This window comes from Ptychodera flava, chromosome 16 (genome assembly GCF_041260155.1).
Source record: "Ptychodera flava strain L36383 chromosome 16, AS_Pfla_20210202, whole genome shotgun sequence".
Classification (NCBI taxonomy): Eukaryota; Metazoa; Hemichordata; class Enteropneusta; family Ptychoderidae; genus Ptychodera; species Ptychodera flava.
Window position 1 is genome coordinate 36,481,337 of NC_091943.1, and position 25,024 is coordinate 36,506,360.

The window sequence follows — 25,024 nt, forward strand, 5'->3', positions numbered from 1 at the left end:
CTGATGAATTCATGAGATGTATCAACATTCACATGAAGTTGCGCGTCCGATGATAGATGAGAACGAGTGTAACAGTCATCCATCCTCACATTTACTGCAGCAAATTCTAGCTTTCATGCAAACAAGTTTTCCTGTATAATTTTTGGTGTTTTTAGTTACCTTTTGAAGTTTTGAGGGGGATGGGAATGAAGGTTAAAACAAATTTGTGTTTAATGGCACATTGCGACCACTTCTCCAATGAAAAAAAATAAGTGGCAGTGGACATTTAGTTATGTTGAAGTTGCCCCAATTATTACTTACATGTAAATATAGACAGTGTTCTTCCTTGGGATATTTTGGCAACACGCAAAAAGCAAAGGAAGGCAAAATAATGAAGACATTCCATGGAGTTTTCATCATATACGATTCTCAGGATAGCCACCTCATCTCTAATTTTCTCTGAGAAAAATGGCAAGTTAGAAATATACAAGATTACAGAACTAACGTACCAGTATCCAGTTTGTTGGTTTACACATGAAATTATTTATCTGTACAGTTGAGGATTTGAAATAGCCTCTATCTTCAGTGTACGTTAATTCCAAAAGATGTTTTTGAAATTGCATATTTGCATTTATCGTCAAGTAAAACTGAATATATTTTCACTGGTGACAATTTGTAGGTAAACTTGTGATTACCTACATTTTATGCTTTTCCAAGGTGAATTTTGAAAAACTATTGGTAGGTCGACAAGATTTATTATTAGACAAGCTTTAGATTTAAAAAGAACAAGACTTATTATTCAACAGGGTTAGCTAATCATAAATGAGCAAGAGTTAGTCTTTCGCTTGATTTAGATTGATACTTTTTTCACCACCTCTGAAATTTGACCATGTCTCTTATTACATAACTTTTCTTAGAATTTCTGTGCAGTTTAGGTTAGAGATTTAGAACTTACTATCATTGCAGAATAATGCAACATATTGGGACAAGAAATTTTCAAATGCTTTCCCCCATACATGCATTCATATTTCTTTCAGTTTTCCACAATCACAGAGGCAAGACTCTTTGTTCCTAGACAATGCAGCCTCCAAAATGATTGGCGTAGGGTCATATAAAGTTGATACATATATTGAAAACTAAACGAGCAATCATACACTTGGTTTGGCATACTTGTATTTGAAAACAACATTAGTAAACCTGAAAATCTTCCACTCTAAATTAAATTTTTCCTATTCTGTCAGTGACTTTGCTTTCTGTGGTTACAACTTTTTCACAATATGTTGAAGGATTTCAGCTTTTACCATACAACTTGACTATATAACCTGTTATCTGCATTTGTCAGGAAATAGGAATGAGAGAAATCCACATATAAACAAATTGACATTTGCATTCCCCCAGGCCAAGAATCTGCTTGCGGAGTCTCTGAAGCAGAAAATTGTAGACCAGAAACGTGCCCTGGAGGAACACTACAGTGGCTTGTTGGAAGATCAAAAACAACATATCAAACAACGTGAGAGGATGATTGTTGAATTGTCCAGAAGCCTTGCAGAAAAGGAGCAACTGATCAAGGTATGTTTCAAAAAGAAACATTTGTGTCTCTGTCAATCCCTGTAGATGAAGTCAAGTGGATATGAAGATTGAGCTGTGTTTACTATCTGTATCTTCCTTTGGGACACTTCACTCAGACATGCCTGAACCAGTTTTATTCAAACCCTGACACAACTTTAATTTCAGATCCTGTAATTCCCATTTCTGTTGCAGTTACATGTAGGTCTGCTGAGCTTACTTCATCTACAAGAAAGCATTCAATTCTCTCCCAACTGGAATTCCAGCATGCTGCATGCCTGCTATGCTGTTTGGCATTGTTCTGTCTAAAAAAGGCTGAAATTTAGTACTTGATGAACACTTCAAATAATGTTAGTTATCTGTCAACATGTGGCATTTTGTGAATATGGTTGTGTAAGGTTTAGATGAGCCTGTTTTATCTTAAACTACTTTTCATAACAAACTTTACTATATCTCATTATCTGCAAGTACCCACTTGTAGATAATTGAGGAAAGTTATTCCATATCTCATTGTAATAATATTATTTAGTGTCTCCTTTTCCATAATTTAGAATAAGATTTTGTGATGACCATTCAATGAAACGTCTGTTCACAGTAAAATGTTTCAAACTATACAAATATGGAAGATTTAGGTCATAAAGTCTGAAAGTTTGCATCAACAAATGGTGAATGAGAAGAAAAACAGTTGATAAACAAGAAAATGGGAAAGAGAATATGATCTAATAACATTTGATAAGTACGTAACAACTACGAGTATAGAACTTGTGCTAGCACTCTGTGGAAATTGTATTTTAAATAACATGTTGGGTAAAATTGCTAAGAAAATTTTCTTCTGTATATTGTTGCAGGAGTTGATGGAGAAGGAAGCCTCTGATGTAAGTAGTGCATATCACTGATATTTTTACTTCATGTTTTTATGTTATGTATACCTAATTTACTGTATATAGAAAACCATGACTACATGGATGCATTGAAACAAATCACTAAACAAATATGTGACTGGCTAAGCCAGTGCTTTTACTGCGTACATAAATCATACAAAGAGCATAATATTCTGCATTTAGATCTCCACCAATGAACAAACATTGGACAAAAAAGGACAACATTCCCAGATTTGAAATAAGCAGGCTTTAGTGCATCAACTGTAGCAGTTTTTACCCATACATTCAGAATGCTGAATCCTAAATGCAAATTTCATTGTGAGCATAGTGTGTGACAGCTGTTACCAAAATGACATTTTCCAAAAACATGCTAATACCAAGTCTACACTGTAAATGTAAAATAATCACTAGCCTGTAATAAAAATAAATATCAGTGCCTGCTCATGATGAAACATTTTAGTTTAATTTGCATTGATGAATTTTATAATTTTTTTTCATGTTCTAAAACTATAGGATTATTTTCTGTTGGAAGAGTTTAATGAGTGAGTAACAGTAGGGATTCAGATTGCTGTGGTTTTTGAGACCAAGAATTACTGGCAATATTGTTCATGTCATAACATAATTGACAGTGGTAGAGTAGAGATAGGCAATTTTTCAATATGTGACCTTGGACCATGTGAACATACAGGGAGGGTAACCTTAGAGGACGAAGTGAAATATGAATTTACTGATTGTGATTTAGGGGTAAAGTAAATAATTTGCTTGATCAACACAAATAACCATGTGCAACATCAAGTGAAAGCTATCTCAAACAGGTCAAATTTGTATAACATCCGGAGGTCACCGGAAATGCACCAAATACCATATGTTTGCTGATACAAAATTGAATGGAAATTTTAAGTACACTAATACTAAGGCTATTATGGGTCACTAATTTGAATAATAATAGTAATATGATGATGTCAACTAGACATGTACACATCATGGTTCGACATGGTGTCATGTCATATCACAATCCGTAACAGGAATTTTATAACCATGGATGACTTTGGGTAAAAGTATTACTGATTGTCAGAAAATGTGGCAAAACATGAACAGCCAACCCAGGAGGCATATGCCACGCCTGTCAAGGTTTCAGATGTGGGTTCTGGTAAGAAATAAACTCATTCGTCTGTTAGTAGGTTTCATTACAGCATGTCTGAGCTATCATGGTTAGGTGCAGTGACACATATAGTCCTACAGTATAGGACAGTCCTGGTGTACATTATTTTAATGTTATCTCATTTTGAAACTACAGTACATGTACTTATCTGGGCTTTATAATCCCTGTCAGTTATTCCTCTAGGTATCTAATTTTGAAATGTTAGAAATGTTAGAAAGCTACACCAGATGTTTTATAATAAGTCAACAATCAGCAGTTGTTTTTTGTAAGCCCAGGAGATAGCTGCATGACAGCACTTTTTAATTAGAGCAAGATTTGAAATTTTGTATATGTTGGTTGAGTATTCATGAGCAGACAGATATTGACATAATTCTAAAAATAGACTGACACCATTTGTTCATAGTTAACATGCATTTATTATACCTGGTTTATACATTGCCATGCTGTATCATAAATACACAATGTATTTAGCACTAGTATGTTGTACCAGTTGACAATTTCTTTGAAAGAGCATTTCTCTAAATGAACAACAGAATATAAAATAATGAAGATGAAAATAGGAATATTACTGTAAGAAATTGATATCGATGTTTGCCACATGTGATGCTGTTTTCATTCATGAAATAAATTCAACATCCGTCCTCTTTGGTTGAGTATCTCTGTCCCAGGATGTTATAAGCTCCTTTTGATGAGTACATCTTTCCAGTTATGCATCAAGCCAGTTGAAGTGTGCAAACTGACCACAAAGCCTTTTGAATATGTGAGAAAATGTCAGTATTATTAGATATTGTTCAATCCCAAGTATAATACTAGATTTATTTATTGAAAGGTTGTTGGCTAATAGTAATATCATAATTAATATGGCAATATGTAGTACCTGAAATAACACAATTATATATTTTTTAATTGTAGCAACATAATGACAGTGGAAAGGAAGTCATGATTCAGAGTCTTCGCCATGCTCTCAAACAGCGGGATGAATCTCTCCAGGTATGCATTTATCTCTTCTGTTTGTAGGAAGCAGTGTGTGTTCTAAGGTCTAAGTCAGTTTGATGGGCCTCTAACATAAAGTGTGATCTCTGTGATTCATAATAAAATGCATCACATGTATTGATGTTGAGCAGACTCTGGGAAATTTCAAGAAATTCCTAAATTGCCCAGACTTCGGAACACCAGTGGAAAGGGTTTTCAACTAAAGCTCCGTTGATTTCCTGATAAGTGAAGTTGCATGTGATGAGCAATTAGTACTTTATATCCACAGTTGAAATATTAATGTTTTTATGTTGGAACTTTATTACTAGTAAGGATTTATATTTTTAACTGACAGAAGAAAATCCTTTGCTTGTGTTAATTTATCTATGCATTACATCTTGAAAGTATTTTCAGAGACTATGCTATTAGGTGTGATGACACAATATGTGTATTCCCACATCATGGAAGGAGTGGATAAAAATCCATGTTCTATGAATTAGAATTTTCTCTTTCTGTCAGTGTACTTGCTGTGTACCAACAGACAGTTGAATGATGTTAGCTGATCAATAGCTATGCAGTGTAAACTAAAAGAGTATTTGACCTGTTTACCCCTATTTTCTGTAGACAGGTCCACATTCACCATTGATAACAATTGTCTTGGGTCAAACCATAGTGGTGAAGGGTTTATCCAAAGTTTATCTAAGATTGATACTGACCAGTAAAGTCATTTTAGACTCCTTTAGATCTACATACTTTACAACGTATCAGTTATGCTTTCTTTGTCATTTATACTTAATAGGAGGCTATTGATGACAAGTACAAAGCTCTTGATCTTAAAGATGATGAGATTCGCACCATCAAGGTGACTCTGCGTGAGAAAGACCAAGAAATAGATGATATGAATGCAGAGATGGAAGAACTCAGAGATAGCTTCACTGTGAGTTACAATTTTTACAACCTTCCTTGCTACAAACATTCTTCTATAGAAATTGAAACTAATATTTTTCTGTACCTTGTGCAGTTACAGGTTGAAAAGTTCAAAGATATGTTCATTTGAAAGACTGCATTTTGACTTTAAACATGACAACTTGTATAGAAAATTTGTATTTTTATAGGTTGAATTTCTTGTCTGAGCTTCCGTTCACTGTATCTAGTGTGAGGAGAATATGAAAGCACATATATTTCATCACGATATCCTCATAATGGGTCAAAGTAGTGCCTTAAAGTTTCTACATTTAAGCAGCCAAGGCTTCTAATCAAAAGGAACTGTTACAGTTGCTTTTATGTTAGTTCAAAGACAGTCAAGATTTGGTGTTCAATTTAACATCACAAAACAATGTTTTACTTTGCAGCATCTGGAAGGCGCCGTCAAGGAACGTGATGCTGAAATCAAAATGTACAAGTACTTAACATCACCCAACAACATTGAGGCTCAGCATTCTAAACAGGCCATGGAGGTAGGAAAAATTTGTGTCTATCTTTATACCTTTCATTCTCAAACTTTATCAAACAGGCATTCAAGATTTGAAATCTTGTCATGTTCTTGTTACTGCAACAAGTTTGTATGTTATCCTATGTACTACTAAAATACAAAGAGTGTCACTCATGCTTGCCAGTACCTACACTGATTGAGGCAAGGTGTGTATTCTGCTATAACTAATGAATACCAAAAGCTGTAATTCAAGCAAGATGGTCAACATGATGTCAAAGCAACATTGTGCTTTTATCGTCAGTAAGTAGTGAGAGGTAGAACTGTTTGTCAATGGCAAAAGATCAGTGTGGCTTCTTAGCCAAATTGCTAACCACTGACTCAAGAATGTACTCTCTGTCACAAGAGCATTTTACAAATTTCATTTACTGGAATAAGACTGATGCAAATATTTAGTGTATCAGAGGATATACTGCAAAGCTCTTCAAGTTACAAAATTTACGAAGGTTTTGCATTGTTAAGTGTTTATAGCCCAAACTGATGTATGTAACATTGTCCATTTCATGGGATACAAATAACACACATCAGAAATGGACGTTATAAACTTGTGCTTGTATGTAGCTCAAAGAAGCTAGTGAACTGTACTTGTAGATAAGTCAAGACTATAAATTAAGAGGTCATTATGTAATGTTGTCCCTTGGTAAGAGACACAAATCACTCTTGCAGGGACAGTTTAACTTGATATCCTAATGGCTACAATTGACTCAACTGTGTTTGAAAATATTAAATTCATAATTTCACAAAAGGAAGACTATAGAAACTTAATTTTCTCTGTTTGCTTTGATAAAAAGAGTCCTTGGCTACTCCAGCTGTGAGCCAGGAAAGAATTATAAGATTTTTAAAGGTATGGAAATCTGTTATCAATGTGCAGGCTGTCTTTGAAAAATTGAGATGTGTAGATTGCAAAAAAATCATAAGGTGACAAATTTCTATTTTTAAAGCTGTTCAGAGAGACCTGCATTGCTCTTGAATGTAAGGAATGATAGATTTCTGTATCTTTGTGGAACATAATACACAGTCAGAAAATATAAATTTGGAGAATTTCATTGCTGTGTTTCTTTGTTCCAAATAATTCAAACGTGTCTGCTTTTCAAGTCAGGTAGGTATGATAGCAAACTTTTAACAGAACAGGTGAATTACTTTTTACATTGCCTTGATGATATTGTTGTTGCTATGTTCCATGATCAGTGCACAAAACTGATGAACTGTCCAGTTATCAACATCCTTGTTCAAGTCAATTTAGTTCTATTTTAATGATGTAGAGGGCTAGCCTAGGTTTCACAGTTTACCAAAATATTTATGAGGTATGTTGAATCTCTGTGTTGTTTGGAAGTGTGGATTTTAATAGTTGTGTCTCCACAATGGCATGTCTTGACATGACATAATGTATTGAATGTCCTAGGCATTCATTCCTGCAACCTGTTGTTAGCGTCAGTTGTAAGATCATTTTAAACGGATTTATTTCTTGCACAAAATTGGATATTTCTACTCAATATTTTCAATGGAGGAAGGTAGGAGTTCAGAGTTTTCATGAGGACTATGATTTTGTGTAATTTATCATCCTGTGAATGAAGTGATGACATTTTGAATGTCCTGAGGCTGTTGTGTGGGTACCTGGTACTTATGATTATGCAAAGTTGTACCATCGGGCCTTCATTTGGACATGTTGTGTTACTCTAATGCAGAAACTGGAAAAACTACTCTTTCTATCTCATGAATTTTCAAGCTTTAATTTACTATGAAGTTTGAAAATATCTCTAGAATGTTTGTCAGAACTGTAAATTTCCGAACACAGAAAAAAAATTATGTCTGTTCATGAGGTTCAAAGTACACATCAATTCTCAGCTGAAACATGATTTTTATGTGTACTTTTCAGTGAGTAAGCTTTTATCAGATTCCTTGGAACCTTTTTCAGTGCATTTCTAAAATTGTTTTTTACATTGATGATATCTTTAACAGCGCATGACTGATGAATACAATCAAAGCATCACTGAGAAAAACCAGGTCATCCGGGAATTAGAAAAAGCAAATGCTGAAAAAGATCGAGAAATTCAGGTAAGTCAATTTGCTTGTACAACTGGTTTCTTCTTAAGTGGGGTTACTTATTGCGTTTTTGTTCATATAAAAATGCAGTGTTCAAAATATGACAAAACTATGAGTAGTAAATATCATGAATAAGTTCATAAAAGTAAATGGGTTTTCTATTGACACGAGAATTCATAGTAAGTAAAGCCCTTGATGCACTCCTCAGCCAGTTTGCTTAACCCATAAAAGTATTGTTTCAGTCAATAGATTAGTAAGGTTACCGCTTAAAACTTGTAGCATTATACGGATACCGTTATCAATGAGCCAATTGTTCATTGCTCCCCTAATAGGTATTGATACCCTTAATGCCTTGGGTCAGTGTTCATTGTCACGTAATATCTTTGTTCAGAGCCCGCAGAGTGTTTGCTTTACAATTTGATACCATGCCAGATTATCGTTGAGCTGTCAGGTTGTAGTACAGGTAAATTTAGACAGTCTATGTGAAATTCTGTGGTGGTTGTAGTGGTTGTAGTGTTAAAAAGTTAAATTGTAATTACTTTGCTAGTGATGGTGTTAATTTTCAAACCAATTATGATATTAAGTAGATTTTCCATGTTTTTTAATAAGGCAACAATGCTTTGGGTAGCTTTCAAGCTGATATTTCTGTATAAACTTTTCAGACAGTTCTTCTGTTTGAGCAGTCAGTCACAGGTTCCTCTCAAACAATGTATGTATTATATATAATACTACGCAGTTAATGATACAGTGAATCAGACTGAGATTTATCAAGTACTGAGATGTCTGTAAAGTATGTAATGCTTTCCCATCATGACATCCAGAGTATTATACAAGTCGAAGGAAGATGGGACATATTGATTCTAAATTCTGTTATTATATTTCCAGTTTGAGAAACAGATTGAACTCTTTGCCATACTCTAATCCTCAGAGTGGATGGCTCTAGTAAATTGTCTGCATTATGAGAGATTGAACCATGTAGATTATTGGCTTAGCGCTGAACTCTTCATTTGTGTGATTTATCCTGTAGAGGCCATAGGGGATGGGATGGTCAAGGCACCGGTATCAATCTTCAGTTGCTATTTGATTTTATTTCTGACCTAAAGTTGCCTAGTATTCCCATCTGCTGTCAGATTTTTATATCTTTCTTAACTTCCAATTACTCTCAATTGTAAACCACAAATCCTTGTTTGCATATTGAAGGAACAGGACACAATAATATGCTTGTTATGTAGGCATCTTGTTGTTTCCTATGCAACTATGTGTATACCAGCACAATTTCTTGTGCTGGTATACACATAGTTGTATAGAAAATAGTATTTTCCTGCCAAGCGGAGCAAAACTTTCCTGTGACCAGTTGTCTTCATTCAAGTAATTTCTCTCCCCTTATGCTGGAGTTCTCTAATGTATGGTCTTGTAACACTAATACAAGTTCTAGTCTAAGTAAATATGATTTTACAGTGATAGACTTTTCATGGATAATTTTTCATTTCATTTACAACCTCACATTTTGCAAATTTCCATTGAGAAAAATTTCAAAGGACAGGATGAATAGCAAATATTATGAAAACAGTGAGTTTGCAGGCTTGGTCTTCAATTTCATGAAAACTTTGCATTAAGTACAAGAAGTCATCCTATTGCAGAGTGTGGAGGACATCCTCCTACGGACAGGCCGAGAACAAAAGTTGGTATTAAACAGGATGAAAGCTGTCATTGATGATAAAGACAAAATAATCGAGGTAATCAAACTGTAGGTGCATGCTATGGTGGCAGTATGAGGGTTCTGGAGAAAGGTTCATCTCTTTCTGAGTAAAACTTAGGTCAAATCTATTGCTATGGCATGCACAGATGATCTTTATTATGTGTAGGGTCTACTCCATGTTCTGGTGTTATGATTCCTCTGGTGGTAGTTGTGTCCTAATTACTTTTTTGCATGTGACACAAGGAACCTATCATGACTTGTACTCTTAATAACCCCCATTCTTAGCTCGGTAAGGCTTGAACATGTAATGTTCTTTCTCTTGGTGTTGGTTCTATCGTTACTAATGGATTCTCACCTTTGGGGTCAAAAAGCTTTGAAGGATGATATACACAGAAAAGAAAGGCATGCCCTCATTGGTTGATTTCTCTAACAATTCAGGGTACCATAACCAGGTTTCTCCTGTAGTATTTTAACATTGACTTCCCATTTTTTGCTCACGTGTTCACACACGTGAGCATATGGTTTAGCCATGTCTGTGTGTGTGTGTGTGTGTCTGTGTGTGTGTGTGTCTGTGTGTCCGTGTGTCTGTATCCCCATTATCTCAAAAACGGCTGAACGTATTTCAGTCAAATTTGGTAGACATCTTCAGAATTCAAATGGCTAGAACTGAAAAGGTTTTGGTGGGCGTGGCTTGCATACTTTTTGTTAATTTGCATAATTAATGATTTTAGAGAAAACAGATATACATTAAAACAACTGCACACAATTTGATGAGATTTGCTACAAATGTTGATCACACCAAGATATATCAGCAGTGGGAACCATTAAGGGTGACGTGAAAGATAGTTGCTAATTTGCATATTTAATGAACTTTCCTAATTAGGGATATATATCTGATTTGACACAATCAAAATTGACCAAACTTGCTACATGTATTGAAGATACTATGATACAATATTATTGAAAGTCATTTAGCATTTTCTCTTCAGGTAATTCCTAATTTGCATATTTAATGAACTTTCCTAATTAGGGATATATATCTGATTTGACACAATCAAAATTGACCAAACTTGCTACATGTATTGAAGATACTATGATACAATATTATTGAAAGTCATTTAGCATTTTCTCTTCAGGTAATTCCTAATTTGCATATTTAATGAACTTTCCTAATTAGGGATATATATCTGATTTGACACGATCAAAATTGACCAAACTTGCTACATGTATTGAAGATACTATGATACAATATTATTGAAAGTCATTTAGCATTTTCTCTTCAGACAATTCCTAATTTGCATATTTAATGAACTTTGCTAATTAGGGATATATATCTGAATTGACTTGACCAAAGTTGACAAAATTTGCTACATGTATTTGAGATGTTATAATACAACATTATTGAAAATCATAAAGCATTTTTACTTCAGCTAATTCCTAATTTACATATTTGATGAACTTTGCTAATTAGGGATGTATATCTGAATTGACTGGACCAAACTTTATGAAACTTGCTATATACATTAAAGACACTATGATACAACATTATTGAAAGTCATTTAACAGTTTTACTTCAGCCAATTCAGAATTTGCATATTTAATGAATTTTCCTAATTAGGGATATATATCTGAATTAACTTGATTGTAGTGGTTGAAACTTGCTGTATACATCAAAGATACTGTGATATAACATTATTGAAAGTCAAAAGACATATTTTTACTTCAGCCAATTCCTAATTTGCATATTAAATGAATTTTCATAATTTGAGATATTTATCTGCATTGACTTGATGAAACTTGCTATGTACATTAAAGACAGTCATTAAGCATTTTCTCTTCAGCCAATTCCTAATTTGCATATTTAATGAACTTTCCTAATTAGGGATATATATCTGAATCGACTTGACCAAAGTTTACAAAACTTGCTACTTTTATTGCATATACCATCATACAACATTATTGAAAATCATTAAGCATTTTTACTTAAGCCAATTCCTAATTTACATATTTAATGAACTTTGCTTATTAGGGATATATACCGAGATTTACTTGATCAAAGTTGGCAAAACATGCTATGTACATTGATGATTATACCAGGTTAAAACAATATCGAAAGTCATTTCACATTTTCTTGTCAGCTAATTTATAATTTGCATATCTAATGAGCTTTCACAGCTCGGCATATATGGCTTGAAGGACTTGGCCAATGGTAATTACACTTGCTATATAAAGTGGAGATACAATGACAGCAGTCAAAGAACTTTAATATATTTATTTCAGCTTATTACATATTTGTATACTTCATGACCTAATCGGCAGTGATTATTGTTCATTATGTTGATCATAATACTTTCAATGAAGTTGTAAACATGTGGCAAAGGTTCAATTTTACACAACTGCAATATATAATGAAACACGTGAGCATTTTCAGTTCATATCTGGTTGTATATAGGGATAACTTAGCAATACAAATTTTTTGACAAAATGTCATGTGATCTCGATGACCTTTGACCTTAAATATGAGTATATGTCCATAACTCAGTAACCACAAGTGCTGCACCCTTCATATTTGGTATGATGGGAGACCTTATGACATCACATCCTGTACCTCATTAATTATGTGCATATCTAATTCTGAGCCAGCCAATAGAGCTAGAGGTCTGATTTTTGGTATATAGGGATAACTTAGCAATACCATTTTTTTTTTGGACAAAATGTCATGTGACCCCGATGACCTTTGACCTCAAATATACATATATGGCCATAACTAAGTAACCACAAGTGCTACACCCTTCATATTTGGTATGATGGGAGACCTTATGACATCACATCCTGTACCTTATATGTGCATATCTAATTCTGAGCTAGCCAATAGAGCTAGAGGTCTGATTTTTGGTATATAGGTATAACTTAGCAATACAATTTTTTTGACAAATGTCATGTGAATTTGATGACCTTTGACCTCAAATATACATATATGGCCATAACTAAGTAACCACAAGTGCTACACCCTTCATATTTGGTATGATGGGAGACCTTATGACATCACATCCTGTACCTCATTAATTATGCGCATATCTAATTCTTAGCCAGCCAATAGAGCTAGAGGTCTGATTTTTGGTATATAGGGATAACTTAGCAATACAATTTTTTTTGACAAAATGTCATGTGACCCCGATGACCTTTGACCTCAAATATACATATATGGCCATAACTAAGTAACCCAAGTGCTACACCCTTCATATTGGTATGGTGGGAGACCTTATGACATCACATCCTGTACCTTATTAATTATGTGCATATCTAATTCTGAGCCAGCCAATAGAGCTAGAGGTCTGATTTTGGTATATAGGTATAACTTAGCAATACAATTTTTTTGACAAAATGTCATGTGAATTTGATGACCTTTGACCTCAAATATACATATATGGCCATAACTAAGTAACCACAAGTGCTACACCCTTCATATTTGGTATGATGGGAGACCTTATGACATCACATCCTGTACCTCATTAATTATGCACATATCTAATTCTGAGCCAGCCAATAGAGCTAGAGGTCTGATTTTTGGTATAAAGGGATAACTTAGCAATGCAATTTTTTGACAAAATGTCATGTGACCCCGATGACCTTTGACCTCAAATATACATATATGGCCATAACTAAGTAACCGCAAGTGCTACACCCTTCATATTTGGTATGATGGGAGACCTTATGACATCACATCCTGTACCTAATTAATTATGCACATATCTAATTCTGAGCCAGCCAATAGAGCTAGAGGTCTGATTTTAATCAAGTTAGGTAAGGATTTGAAAGGATATATCAGCAGTGGGAACCATTAAGGGGTGACATGAAAGATATTTGCTAATTTGCATATTTAATGAACTTTCCTAATTAGGGATATATATCTAAATTAACTTGATTTTAGTCATTGAAACTTGCTATTATATCAAAGATACTGTGATATAACATTATTGAAAGTCAAAAGACATTTTTACTTCAGCCAATTCCTAATTTGCATATTAAATGAATTTTCATACTTAGGGATATTCATCTGAATTGACTTGATCAAAATTGATGTAACTTGCTATGTACATTTCAGACACTGTAATACAATATTATTGAAAGTCATTAAGCATTTTCTCTTCCAGCCAATTCCTAATTTGCATGTTTAATGAACTTTCCTAATTAGAGATATATATCTGAATTGACTTGACCAAAGTTGACAAAACTTGCTACATATATTGCAGATACCATGATACAACATTATTGACAATCATTAAGCATTTTTACTTAAGTCAATTCCTAATTTACATATTTAATGAACTTTGCTTATTAGGGATATACTGGGATTTACTTGATCAAAGTTGGCAAAACATGACAACATTGATGATTATACCTGGTTAAAACAATATCGAAAGTCATTTCACATTTTCATGTCAGCTAATTTACAATTTGCATATCTAATGAGCTTTCACAGCTCGGCATATATGGCTTGAAAGACTTGGCCAACGGCTAATTACACTTGCTATATAAAATGGTGATACAATGACAGCAGTCAAAGAACTTTAATATTTTTATTTCAGCTAATTACATATTTGTATACTTCATGACCTTTGAGAATTAATCGGCGGTGATTATTGTTCATTATGTTGATCATAATACTTTCAATGAAGATGCAAACATGTGGCAAAGGTTCAAATTTACACATAACTGTATGAAACACGTGAGCATTTTCAGTTCATATCTGGTCTCACTGTGTTTTCCATTGCATTCAACCTTTACCTTCTAACTGTGAATTGGTTTGTTCACTCTGTTCAGACAGTAGCAAGTATCTGTTTCTTGCCTTATAATTTCAAAGGCATAAATTGTGAGCATGTAAAAAGCACAAATTGTCAAAATGTTTGTGTTGTTTGATATAACTGTATGTTGTTTTGTGTGGCTATCAGACTGACCACACAGTCTTTGAATGATACATTTCATAGATATTTGCATATAAGCTGAGATCTTGGTGTGTGCCAGTTTTCATTATAAGCATGTGTACAAATCATACTTTCTCAATAATGTGAAGTTTGCTGCCTATATTCACAACTGTCTTTGCAATACACTGTGCTATCAACCAGAAGATACACTATTCTTCCAACTTTTCAACATCTTTCCATATCTTTCAGTGGTGTCATGTCATCTGTACATTCAATTGATAGGGTAAATGAATAATGTCTTCAGCAGGGGACTTTGTTACCTTTGTCCTTTGTAAATTGTCTTATTATGATGTATATGAGACGAGAAATCAGCTCAAGAATGCTGTAAAAGACCATAGTGACCAGCGTATGTGACAATTGTATGGTATCTGTGCTGTTTGTTGTTCATGTTGACAGTATGAGCTGTAAGTTCTTCAGGAGGATTCCTATCATCGACCATCTCATCTTCAATTTTGTCTTAATTTTGTTATGAACTTTGTTTTTATCTAAAGACATAGTGGACAAATTTATTTGACTATGGGGGTCGAAAAGTAAGTTTGCAGTTTTCATAAATGCACTTCACGTATTGTGTCAGTTTCAATATTGCATCTTACGTTTTCCATTTTTCAATAGAAATTACTGGAGAGAGGCCGTGAGAGAGACCGCATCCATCGTCAGCTGCAGAATGGCCCAGTAGCAACCACTGGCTCTCCACAGGATACTGTATATGAACTCAAAGAAAATATTGCCAAACTTGAATCCGAATTGGATGACAAAACTGGTAAGTCAGAAAAGGTCATATTTGTGGAAGTAATCACAATTTTAAAAATAAAATTTATTCTTCCAATCCAATTTGTTGACAAATTGAAGATATAAGGCAGCGTAGTAGTGTTCATAAAGCTTATCTATATGTAGTATGTTAAAGCAACACAAAGCTATTGTATGTAGTAACAAAAGGAAGAGATGTGTGTATGAAAGAGGGCGCCATTTCAACCAACAACAAGAAAGTTTACAAGGTGACGTTTGAATCTGAGAGAAACACAATAACTCCATTGTTCAATTTACAGGATATAGGTTTTCTTTATAGAACAAGGAACTTCATTACATTGTAAGCAAATAACCAGTACAATGCTAGAATACTGAGAATGAAAAATAATTGACATTGCAGTGTATGTAGCTTGCATTGTGTTTGCCTTTATAGGGAATACTCTGAAAAGCTGATGGTTAATAGCAAAGTTGTAATGAAATCCGTAAATCTGTCATATCCCTAGTCTAGTGTTGCAGTACAATCATTTACAAATATATGGTTTTCTCTGAAATCGTAAAAGTGATTGAATGAGAAAATGATCTCCATTATGTTATCCTTTCAGCAAAATGAAATTACAACTCAAAGTGACCTTAAATTGACTTCATAAAGACTAAATTGTTTTGTAAGAATTTTGGTGCTATAGTAATTTTCACAGACTTTTTCAAATATTCAGGTATTTCTTTACAATCACATCACAATGAAGGTTTATACCTAAGGGCAATAGGAATGTAAGTAGAACATTCTACAGTGCAAATATTTTCTAGATCTTCATTATTGTTTGCTTTCTATCAGTAACTATCATCATCATCATATTTTTATGTGTTGAATCAATATATTATAAGAAGTGTTCACCATAAATATTTTGTTTTCTTTGAAGCTGAAATCAAGTTGCTGAAGTCTGAAAAGCCACAGTCTTCCATCATGGATACTATGAATGATGAACTTGATGGCAAGGAAGAAAAGCTTGCTAAAGCCGAGTAAGTACACATACAGTATACAGTGTCAACAAATTAATTTGAAAATGAAACAAAGATGAAGTTTAATGATATCTTCAAAATAACTTTGACATCATTTGTTTACTATTAGAGTCCAACTTGACAACATCATAAACTGAAGAGTGGTGTAGCCTGTAATACATTTCAACAGTGTCTGGAATCATCTGACATTGTTGGTGTACTCATAGACAAACAACATGGTTTCTTAGATCATCAAGATTTAGGAGGACGCTATCAGACAGCTCATAAAGTAGTCTGACACTATTTTGATTGCCTTAATTACAAATAATGGATTCATCACACACATTGTCTGACTTCTCTTCCACAGGGCAATTATCGACAGACTGCAGGACAAGAACAACAGGCTTGATACCGAAGTGGTATGTATCAACTTTTTTCATTCCAATTATCAGTATGTTGTGTTGTGTGCTTGGTTTAATTGACCATTATCCATAGATATTTTTACAGGTTAATTCTCGTATGCAGAGTGTAGATTGTGTTTTCAAAAACATTACTGTGAATTTTATGAAGGGGTGGAACAAATCTGCCAACGTTAACAAATAACTAACCTATTGAGTGAAATGGTGTTTTTGTGAACGTATTGGTGCATAGGTAAATAGTTTTGGAACTGCTGTACCAATTCTGTTGTCCCCTGATAGGTTTCATTTATATAACAGGGGAAACCCAAGTAACAGAAAATTACAGGCCCAGGTTATTCTTCCTTAACAAAAGGTACAAATCTGTTAAAACTGAGTAACTGAGTTGAAATGGTTAGAAAACCTCATGGAATCATTGTTGTTTTGAAAGTTTAATCAAACAAAAGAAATTAATGTCCACATTCAAGCTCTTTATAATGGTGGGAAGACACAATAAGACTTGACAATTTTTGTTATGACGGTTAGGTTTTTTGTTTGCATTGATGAGGATGAAGAAATTTTTTTAAAAAATTTGTGTAGCAGTGCATAAAGACAGATTTCTAAAGTTAATGATTGAAAAAGGTGGAAATATTAAATGGTATAAATCAACATCCATGTGTAAATGTTTGTTTGCCAAACTGAGGTGCAAGTCCCATTACCCCTAAGACAGAATGGTTGTGCCTCACCTAGTTCAACAGTCTAGTAGGCACTTTTGTTTATAGTGGTACATTTGGTTTTGGAGTCTTGATACCAGTACAGCACTACCTGTGTGAGTTGTTACTTCATGAGATATACCAGATAGATGCTGGTTATTACAGTGGACTATCGGTACAATGAATGGTTTTCACAAACCATGCAGCTTTGGCAGCGTATACAGCCACTACATGACTCCAAAACCACTGCCAACATGGGCAGCCATGAAGGCCAATATCACCAGTCTTCAACTTGAGCTGGACATATGCTGTAGGGTGAGATCTACTTTTAATCTGAGGTTCACTTTTTCGAAGCCTGGTTACAAAGACACCTAGAAGTGTTGCCATGGAGATATGTTCCTGGCCTTTGTTCTCATTAGAATTGTACAAGCTCTCTCAAAGTCTGTTTTTCAAAACAAATAGACAATTTCTTTGGATATATTACATAGGCAGCAAAATTTAGTCATCAGTATCACTGATACAGTCATTAACTGTTAGCTGTGGTCATTATTATGTCAGGTGAACTTCCATGTGTGTATTGTCATCAATCTGTAAATATTTTACTTCATTTTCCCCAATTTGGCTGTAATCTCTCCAAAATGACATAAGGCTTGGCTTTAATTTCATCCCTATCAATAACAGGATGGGATATTTTGCTAGTCTTTGTAAAGCCTACAGATCTTGTCCAGTTTAATGAAAAATCAGGAAATATGTCTGTCTGCTGCATTGAAATTGATCATCACAGGTTACTATGCTGTTGAAACTTGAGTCAACGCTAGTACCATGTAATGTGTAAGAATCAATCGCTCATGTGAAACCTCATGCAGCCAAGCTGAACATATCTGATTGAACCAAAAACAATTGTTTGGGGAGGGGGTGGGGGTTAGGGGTGGGCATGATATGACCACATGAATGAGAATCCATCAAAGTCAGTGTTAACATAGTGGTTCATCTTGAAATTCAAAAGACATTGTAAGCTGAAACTTCTATTTGTTTGCTTAGAATTTCTGTGCATTGTTATAAAGTGAGTACATTGTTTCAAGGTGTTCTAATTTTACCAGTAAAGTGAGACAGACCAACACTAGGCAAGGGTAAATGGTACAAATGGAGGTAAATTTTCACTCGTTTTGTTTGCTGCACATAAAGAGGTTGAAATTTAAACCAGTAAGGTTGTTAACAGCATTCTGTAAACTTTGTGTGTGACTTTGATCAATTCTTTTCATATGGTATCATGATTTCAAACAAGGAAGGCAGGTGAATTATATGGAGACTACAATAACCGTAACATTACCACTCATCTTGAATATGGTTGCTTTAAAATACCTACTGGAACCTCAGTGTATATTTGAAGCATTAATTGACACATGAACTCAAGAAAGTTTTTTTACTTAAGAAACAGTGACATACTTTTGGTACTGATGTACTGTAAGTTGGTTAAAAACTTCAAAGACAGTCATAACTGTTCTCAAAGACTGATGAAATGATGTGAGTGTGAGTAGGGCAAAAAGAAAATTCCAAACTTGATGCTGATAGTTTAGAAATATCATCAATGAAATGGCATACTAGCCTGCATCGTTTTTAAGTGGGAGTACTTCTGAAACAGACACAGGGTCATTTCACTGGGTAGGAAATGGCTGCTATTCCCCAAAAGTTCAACCATTATAATACTCTTTATTTAGGATCAACTGAAGAAGCGAAGTTTTGAACTTCAAAATGAGTTGAAAGAGAAAGGAAAACTGGTTGACTCCCTCATCAAAGCCGGTAATGTCAAAGAATCCCTGATCAAGGTAACTCAAACTTTTAAAAGTTGTGCTTAAGTTCAACTGTCATGAGGCTTTGAATGATTCTAGAAGCTTATGGTAAGTCTATGGATTTCCTGTGACTTGGAATGCACAAACTAAATCAGTGTGTTCAGGAAACTGATAAAAAATACAGAAAAGTACTTTTTCAGACAACACTTAAATCCTGCAATATTCTGTGCCATCAGTATGTGAATCCCCAATGTCTTGTCCTAGAATCATATTGTACAGTGTATTCAGAATGTCAATACCAAATATGGCATTTTGTTTTTATTGACTTCCGAGGGAAAGGAACTAGGATATAGCATATAGATATATCACACATCTCATTGTGTGTTTTAAGCTGTTACTGCTCAGTCCTAAAGTTTGTTTGGTATGTTTTGTGCAGGAGTTGGAGCAGAAAGTTGATGACATCAAGCAAGAACAGCAGGCTATTCCAAGCAGCAGTACTGCCCCTACCAACAACAAAAAGGTAAGGGACGAGTTTGTACATTGTCACGTGATACAGCTAATGAAAAACTAAGCATATTTAACAAAGTGTACATTTTTTTAATGAAGATAAAAGTGTTATTATCATACTGTGTTACGAGATTTGTACATCATGGTTAACAAGTCTATTATTGAAGATTAGTAGAGCCAGTATCAGCTCTTTTAACATGATGAGTAATCTTGACACTGTGGTGATATGCAGACAGGTCTTGCTAATACATTGTTCACACACAATGGAGATGCATTTGTTTCAATGGTGAAAAGTTTCAAAATCTACTTAAATTCATCAAACGTTTGGGCAATTCTTCAGTGAAACAAATTAACCAGTCATCCATCAGCCTATTTCATCTTTGTGATCAGATAATTTTATAGATTTCATGATATGTTCTACTATGGAAGTAACAGTTTGCAGCGTAAAGTGCTGAATAGAGTTACAGTTCATTACTCATAAAGGCTACAATTCAACAGTTACTCTTTCCCCGTCAGATTGATGATGTCATCCGGAAACAGCTGAGAGAGCTGGAGAACCTGAAGACAGCCACCCATGCTGAGAAAGTCCTGTATGAAAACATGAGACTGGACAGCTCCTTTACCTCCCAGGATGGCAGTGTTGATAAAGAATCCCTGCAGCACAAACTTGACACTGTGGATCTGCTTCGTAATACACTGGAAGAAAGCATTAGAGAGAGTGATAACTTGAGAGATAGGCTGGAACAACAACTCAGCCAATCTCAAGGTTCCAGTGGTATTGGTAGTGAGTCTGGTGAGTACTGGGGTTTTCTATCCTGTGTTGTCATGCAATCCATGACAGTTTCAAGTTCTAGAAGATTTTATTTCACAGGATGGGCCAGGCATAAAGCACTCCCTAACCTTAAAACTGCTCCTGATCATGAAAATTACATGTGGTATTAAAGTCACAGGCAGTTTACTATGATGTTGTGAGGGTTAATCATAACATGCATGCAAACTCATGTTTGTTTGATGCATATTATCTTCTGTTTTGTTTTCTCTAATGTCATGTGCAATTATGCTGTGTAGTATATTTCTCAAATACTGAGTTCAGATGAAAAATGTGCCAAAAGCTTGTGGTCTGACATATCTCCTCACTTTTAATTTGTTTCAAGGGCTTCTGTTCAAACATATATAAAAATACAATCCATTGTGGTGTTTGAAGTCTAGCATCCCAGGTGTTACTTCACAGTCTTATGTCAAGCTCCTTTATCTCTGTATTCATACTGTGTGAAGTTGAAGTAATCCTGTTCTGAAATGCCAATTTATGTTCCATCTGTGCTATCCATCAATAATAAGATCTTCATGTCAAACCTTTAATTCTCTGTATTACTTCTGAAATTCCAACCTGCAGAGACAGCTCACCATGTGCGAGAAATCCAATCTTTGAAGGAAGAAATCCAATCTTTGAAGGAAGAATTGGAAGATCTTCGCTACAAGAACAGTAAACTTGAGAGTCGCTTGATTGCAACTACAGGCAGGAACAAAACAGTCGGTGGCACAGGGAATGCTGTGTCTCCAAAACTCCAAACTCAGCAGTACTCCAGCCGAAGTCAGGACACTGTTGACTATCCGGCTCCAGTAACGTCTGCTACAGACCTTTCATCACCTGAGCGTGATGTCCAACGTTTTCATCAGAGATACAGGAATGCTGAGGAAGATGACATGGAAGATGGTAATGATGATGGTGAAAGAAGCATTCCTGGTCAGGAGGATGAAGATGAAGTTGCCAGGATGGAATATTTGGCTTTCTTGAAGAAGAGAGTCACCGAACTTGAAATTGCTCTGAAGAAGGTTGAAAATCAAAAGATCAGTCTGCAGAGGCAGCTGGACATTGCCATGGAACTTCCAGACGGCTCAACAGAAGACGTCAACAAAGTCATTGCCATTCTGAAAGAGCAACTTGACCAGGCAAAGACACTGGTGTATGACAAAGACCAGGAGATTGAAAAGCTGCGAATGAAGTTCATTGAGAAGGACGCCCGTACTTCATCATATGAGGAACTGCAGAGGGAGAACGATGATATGAAATCAGAGATACGATTACTCACACAGGAAAAGACTGAGTGTGAGATCCAGGTTGAAGAGCTCAGCTATCAAATGGGTGAATTACAAGAAAGATACGATGAAGTGAGAGAGGAAGTCAGAAACTTGCAGCAGGAAGTCAAAGATATGAACCAGAGCAGAAAGCAAAAACACCAGGCTTTGCAGGATAGTTACAGGGCATTAAGATCCAAAGATGACGAAATAGAGTCCAAACAGCGTGAAATAGATGAGCTTGAGGAAGTCATTGAAGATCTGAAAAATAACAAAGAAACAGACAACAGAGCCATTATGCAGGAAAACAATGATTTCCGCATTGAGCTTAGTCGCCTCGAAGAGCTTAAAAATCAGTTTGAAGACAGTAACACAAAGCTCCGTCGAGAGAATGAAAAGCTCCTCTCTCATGTCAACAAACAGAAGGCAAGTATGGAGGTCATCAACTCCGAGAACAAGAAACTCAAAGCGGATCGGGATGACTTCAAGTATGAAAATAATCAGCTCAATGCTGCCATCAATGAACTGCAAGCTACACTGGATGAAGCCAGGGAGGAGAACAGCAGACTGATAGACTCTTCTGAGCAAAGTCATCGCACAGGCGATGAGATTGCAAAGCTCAGCGCTGCCAATAAAGAACTGCAGGCTGCCTTGGAGCAAATCAGAAAAAAGAATGAAAAACTCACTGATGATGTTGACATCATTGACAACGAAAACTATGAACTCACTGAGAAAAACAGTGAACTCTGTGAAAAAATCTCTGACCTAACTAGTAAGATCAGTAAGCTTAATTCACAGAATTCTGAACTTGACAATGACAAAATGAAGCTGGAGGTAGACTTGGCTGACTACATGAAGATGATCAAGAATCTCAAAGCTGAGCTGAATACCATCACTGAACAGAAAAAGAGCCAAGACAGTAAAATAGCAGCCCTGAGCAATAAGACTGAACAGCTTCAAAGTGACCTTGACAAAGCAACCAAGGACAATCAGTACCTTGAATCTGAATTGAGTGACACCAAGAAACTAAAGCAAAGGATTGAGGCAGATCTGAAAGATGTCCGCCTGGTGAAAAATCAACTCCAAGAGGACAATGATCACCTGAAGCAAGAAAAAGAAGTTCTGCAGAAGAAGGTTTCTGAGGCACAAAAGGAAAACATCAAGCTGGCTTCAGAGATTAAGGCAGCTAAAGCTCAAGCCACCGATGGAAAAGCCAAACAAGATACCATCGAAGCAGACATGCAGAAAATCGTCATGGAGAAAGAGGGTCTCCAGAAAGAGATTGCCTCTCTCAAGGCTGAGGGAAGTTCAAAACCTGTTCAACTTTCTTTCCAGGATGACAACTTACTTGCTAAACTGAATGATTTGAAGAAAATACAAGCAAGCATGGAAACACAGCTTAAGCAAGTACAGGAAGAAAGAAAAGATTTGGAGATGTCAAATGACTTACTCCGTAAGCAAGTCAAGCAGAACACCAATGAGAATGCATCTCACAGTTTCAACCCTCAGTTGATTGTTGATATGGCCACTGAAATTGACAGACTCAATCAAGAACTGAAAAGGGCTAGAGAAGAGCTTAACACTTATGAGAAGCAACAACTTGCTGAAATTGAAAGACTGAATGCCGAGCTAAAAAAAGCTAGCGATGAGCTCAAAACCTATGAGAAGCAACAAGTGGCAGAAGAGGTTTCTGGGAAAGCATCTCCAAGTCATAAAACTTGGAAAGAAGTCAACACAGCCATGAGACAACAAATTGAACTCATGAGATCCCAGCTGCAGGATGCTGACAAAAACATGAAACAATTGAACGCCAAATTGCAGGCTACTGAAGCAACTGTCCGCCACTTGTCCAACAAACTGAAAATGTACCGTAACAGGATGAAGTCAGCAGGCATTGCCCCTCCTACCTCGCCAACTTTTGGCAGAAGCAGCAGTGAAAACTGCATCTATGAACAGGATGCAGACCTTGAGCCAAAATGGCCCTCTTCACCAACTGTCCGAGACGGTGAGGATGTGGGCTTCCGTACTCCATCCCCAAAGGGCAGCACAACCAGCGCTGATATGTTCCCAGAGTACGGTGAAAGTCAAGACCCTGTAGAGCTGCAAGAGCAAGTTGATGACCTGAAATGCCAGCTGGATAAAAGCCGCCGTTATGTCTTTATGTTGCAGAAGAAGATCAGTCAACTTGTGGCTGGCAAGGCTGTGAGCCCACCTCCAGGAAGCTCTAGCACCTCTGAAGGTGAAGATGCCTGGTTTGAATTCTTTGCCAGCCAAGAGGTCATTGAGAAACTTCAAAATGAAGTACAACACCTGAAACGACAGCTGAACCACTCCAAGAACCTCTGTGAATCTCTCCTGAAGGAAGAGACAAGTCAGCGTTCTGACTTGAAAGTGATGGAGGCACACAAGCAAAGCCTGAAGGAAAACATTAGGCTCCTGGACGGCCAGCGCAAGAGTCTTCAAACCAGCATGAAGGATCTTGAGAACAGTGTGGAACTCCTTACTGCTGAGAAATCTGTACTCACCACGGACAACATGCACCTTGGTGAGCTGAATGAAACCCTGAAGACTGAGAATGACTCACTGAAAAAAGACACCGCTTCCTCAAAGGCGAACTACGAGGAAAAGCTGAAAGTCATGACAGCCCACATGGAAGATCTTCAGAAGAAGCTTGCCGACTTAAGAAAGGCCAATGATATGCTATCTGCTGAAAAGAAAGAACTGCAACGACCCGCATTTGAAAAGGGCAAACAAATGAAGGACATTGTGTATGAAAATGATGCCCTCCAGAAACAGCTGTCTGAATCCAGAAATATCAGTAAGATGCTCCACGACCACCTGGAACAACTGGTACAGTCCCTGACTAACCTGGTACAACAAAACCAACATGGTGAATGGATGATAACATCCAAACTGACCCCAAGGAAACTTGGCATACTGAGAAGTAAGGTGGAGCACTCCAAGAAGCTGTTCTCTGATCTTGATGACACCCTGTCAGGTAGGGCTATCACAGATATTTCCCTC

The 25,024-nt window shown here is 35.9% G+C and overlaps 1 protein-coding gene across 3 annotated transcripts in view; it reads left to right on the top strand.

The window, feature by feature from the left end:
* Nucleotides 1-25,024, top strand: part of LOC139114726 (uncharacterized) — an 82,193-nt gene that overhangs the window by 47,279 nt on the left and 9,890 nt on the right. For 2 of the 3 annotated variants that reach the window (XM_070676598.1, XM_070676600.1), the window contains 14 exons: nt 1,378-1,548; nt 2,394-2,420; nt 4,501-4,578; nt 5,360-5,497; nt 5,913-6,017; nt 8,009-8,104; nt 9,733-9,828; nt 15,389-15,536; nt 16,441-16,540; nt 16,887-16,938; nt 19,346-19,453; nt 19,854-19,937; nt 20,441-20,717; nt 21,318-24,998. In XM_070676598.1, coding sequence (XP_070532699.1) covers nt 1,378-1,548; nt 2,394-2,420; nt 4,501-4,578; nt 5,360-5,497; nt 5,913-6,017; nt 8,009-8,104; nt 9,733-9,828; nt 15,389-15,536; nt 16,441-16,540; nt 16,887-16,938; nt 19,346-19,453; nt 19,854-19,937; nt 20,441-20,717; nt 21,318-24,998 — 5,161 coding nt within the window. The remainder of the gene's footprint in view (nt 1-1,377; nt 1,549-2,393; nt 2,421-4,500; nt 4,579-5,359; nt 5,498-5,912; nt 6,018-8,008; nt 8,105-9,732; nt 9,829-15,388; nt 15,537-16,440; nt 16,541-16,886; nt 16,939-19,345; nt 19,454-19,853; nt 19,938-20,440; nt 20,718-21,317; nt 24,999-25,024) is intronic. The other variant, XM_070676599.1, reaches the window with a different exon arrangement.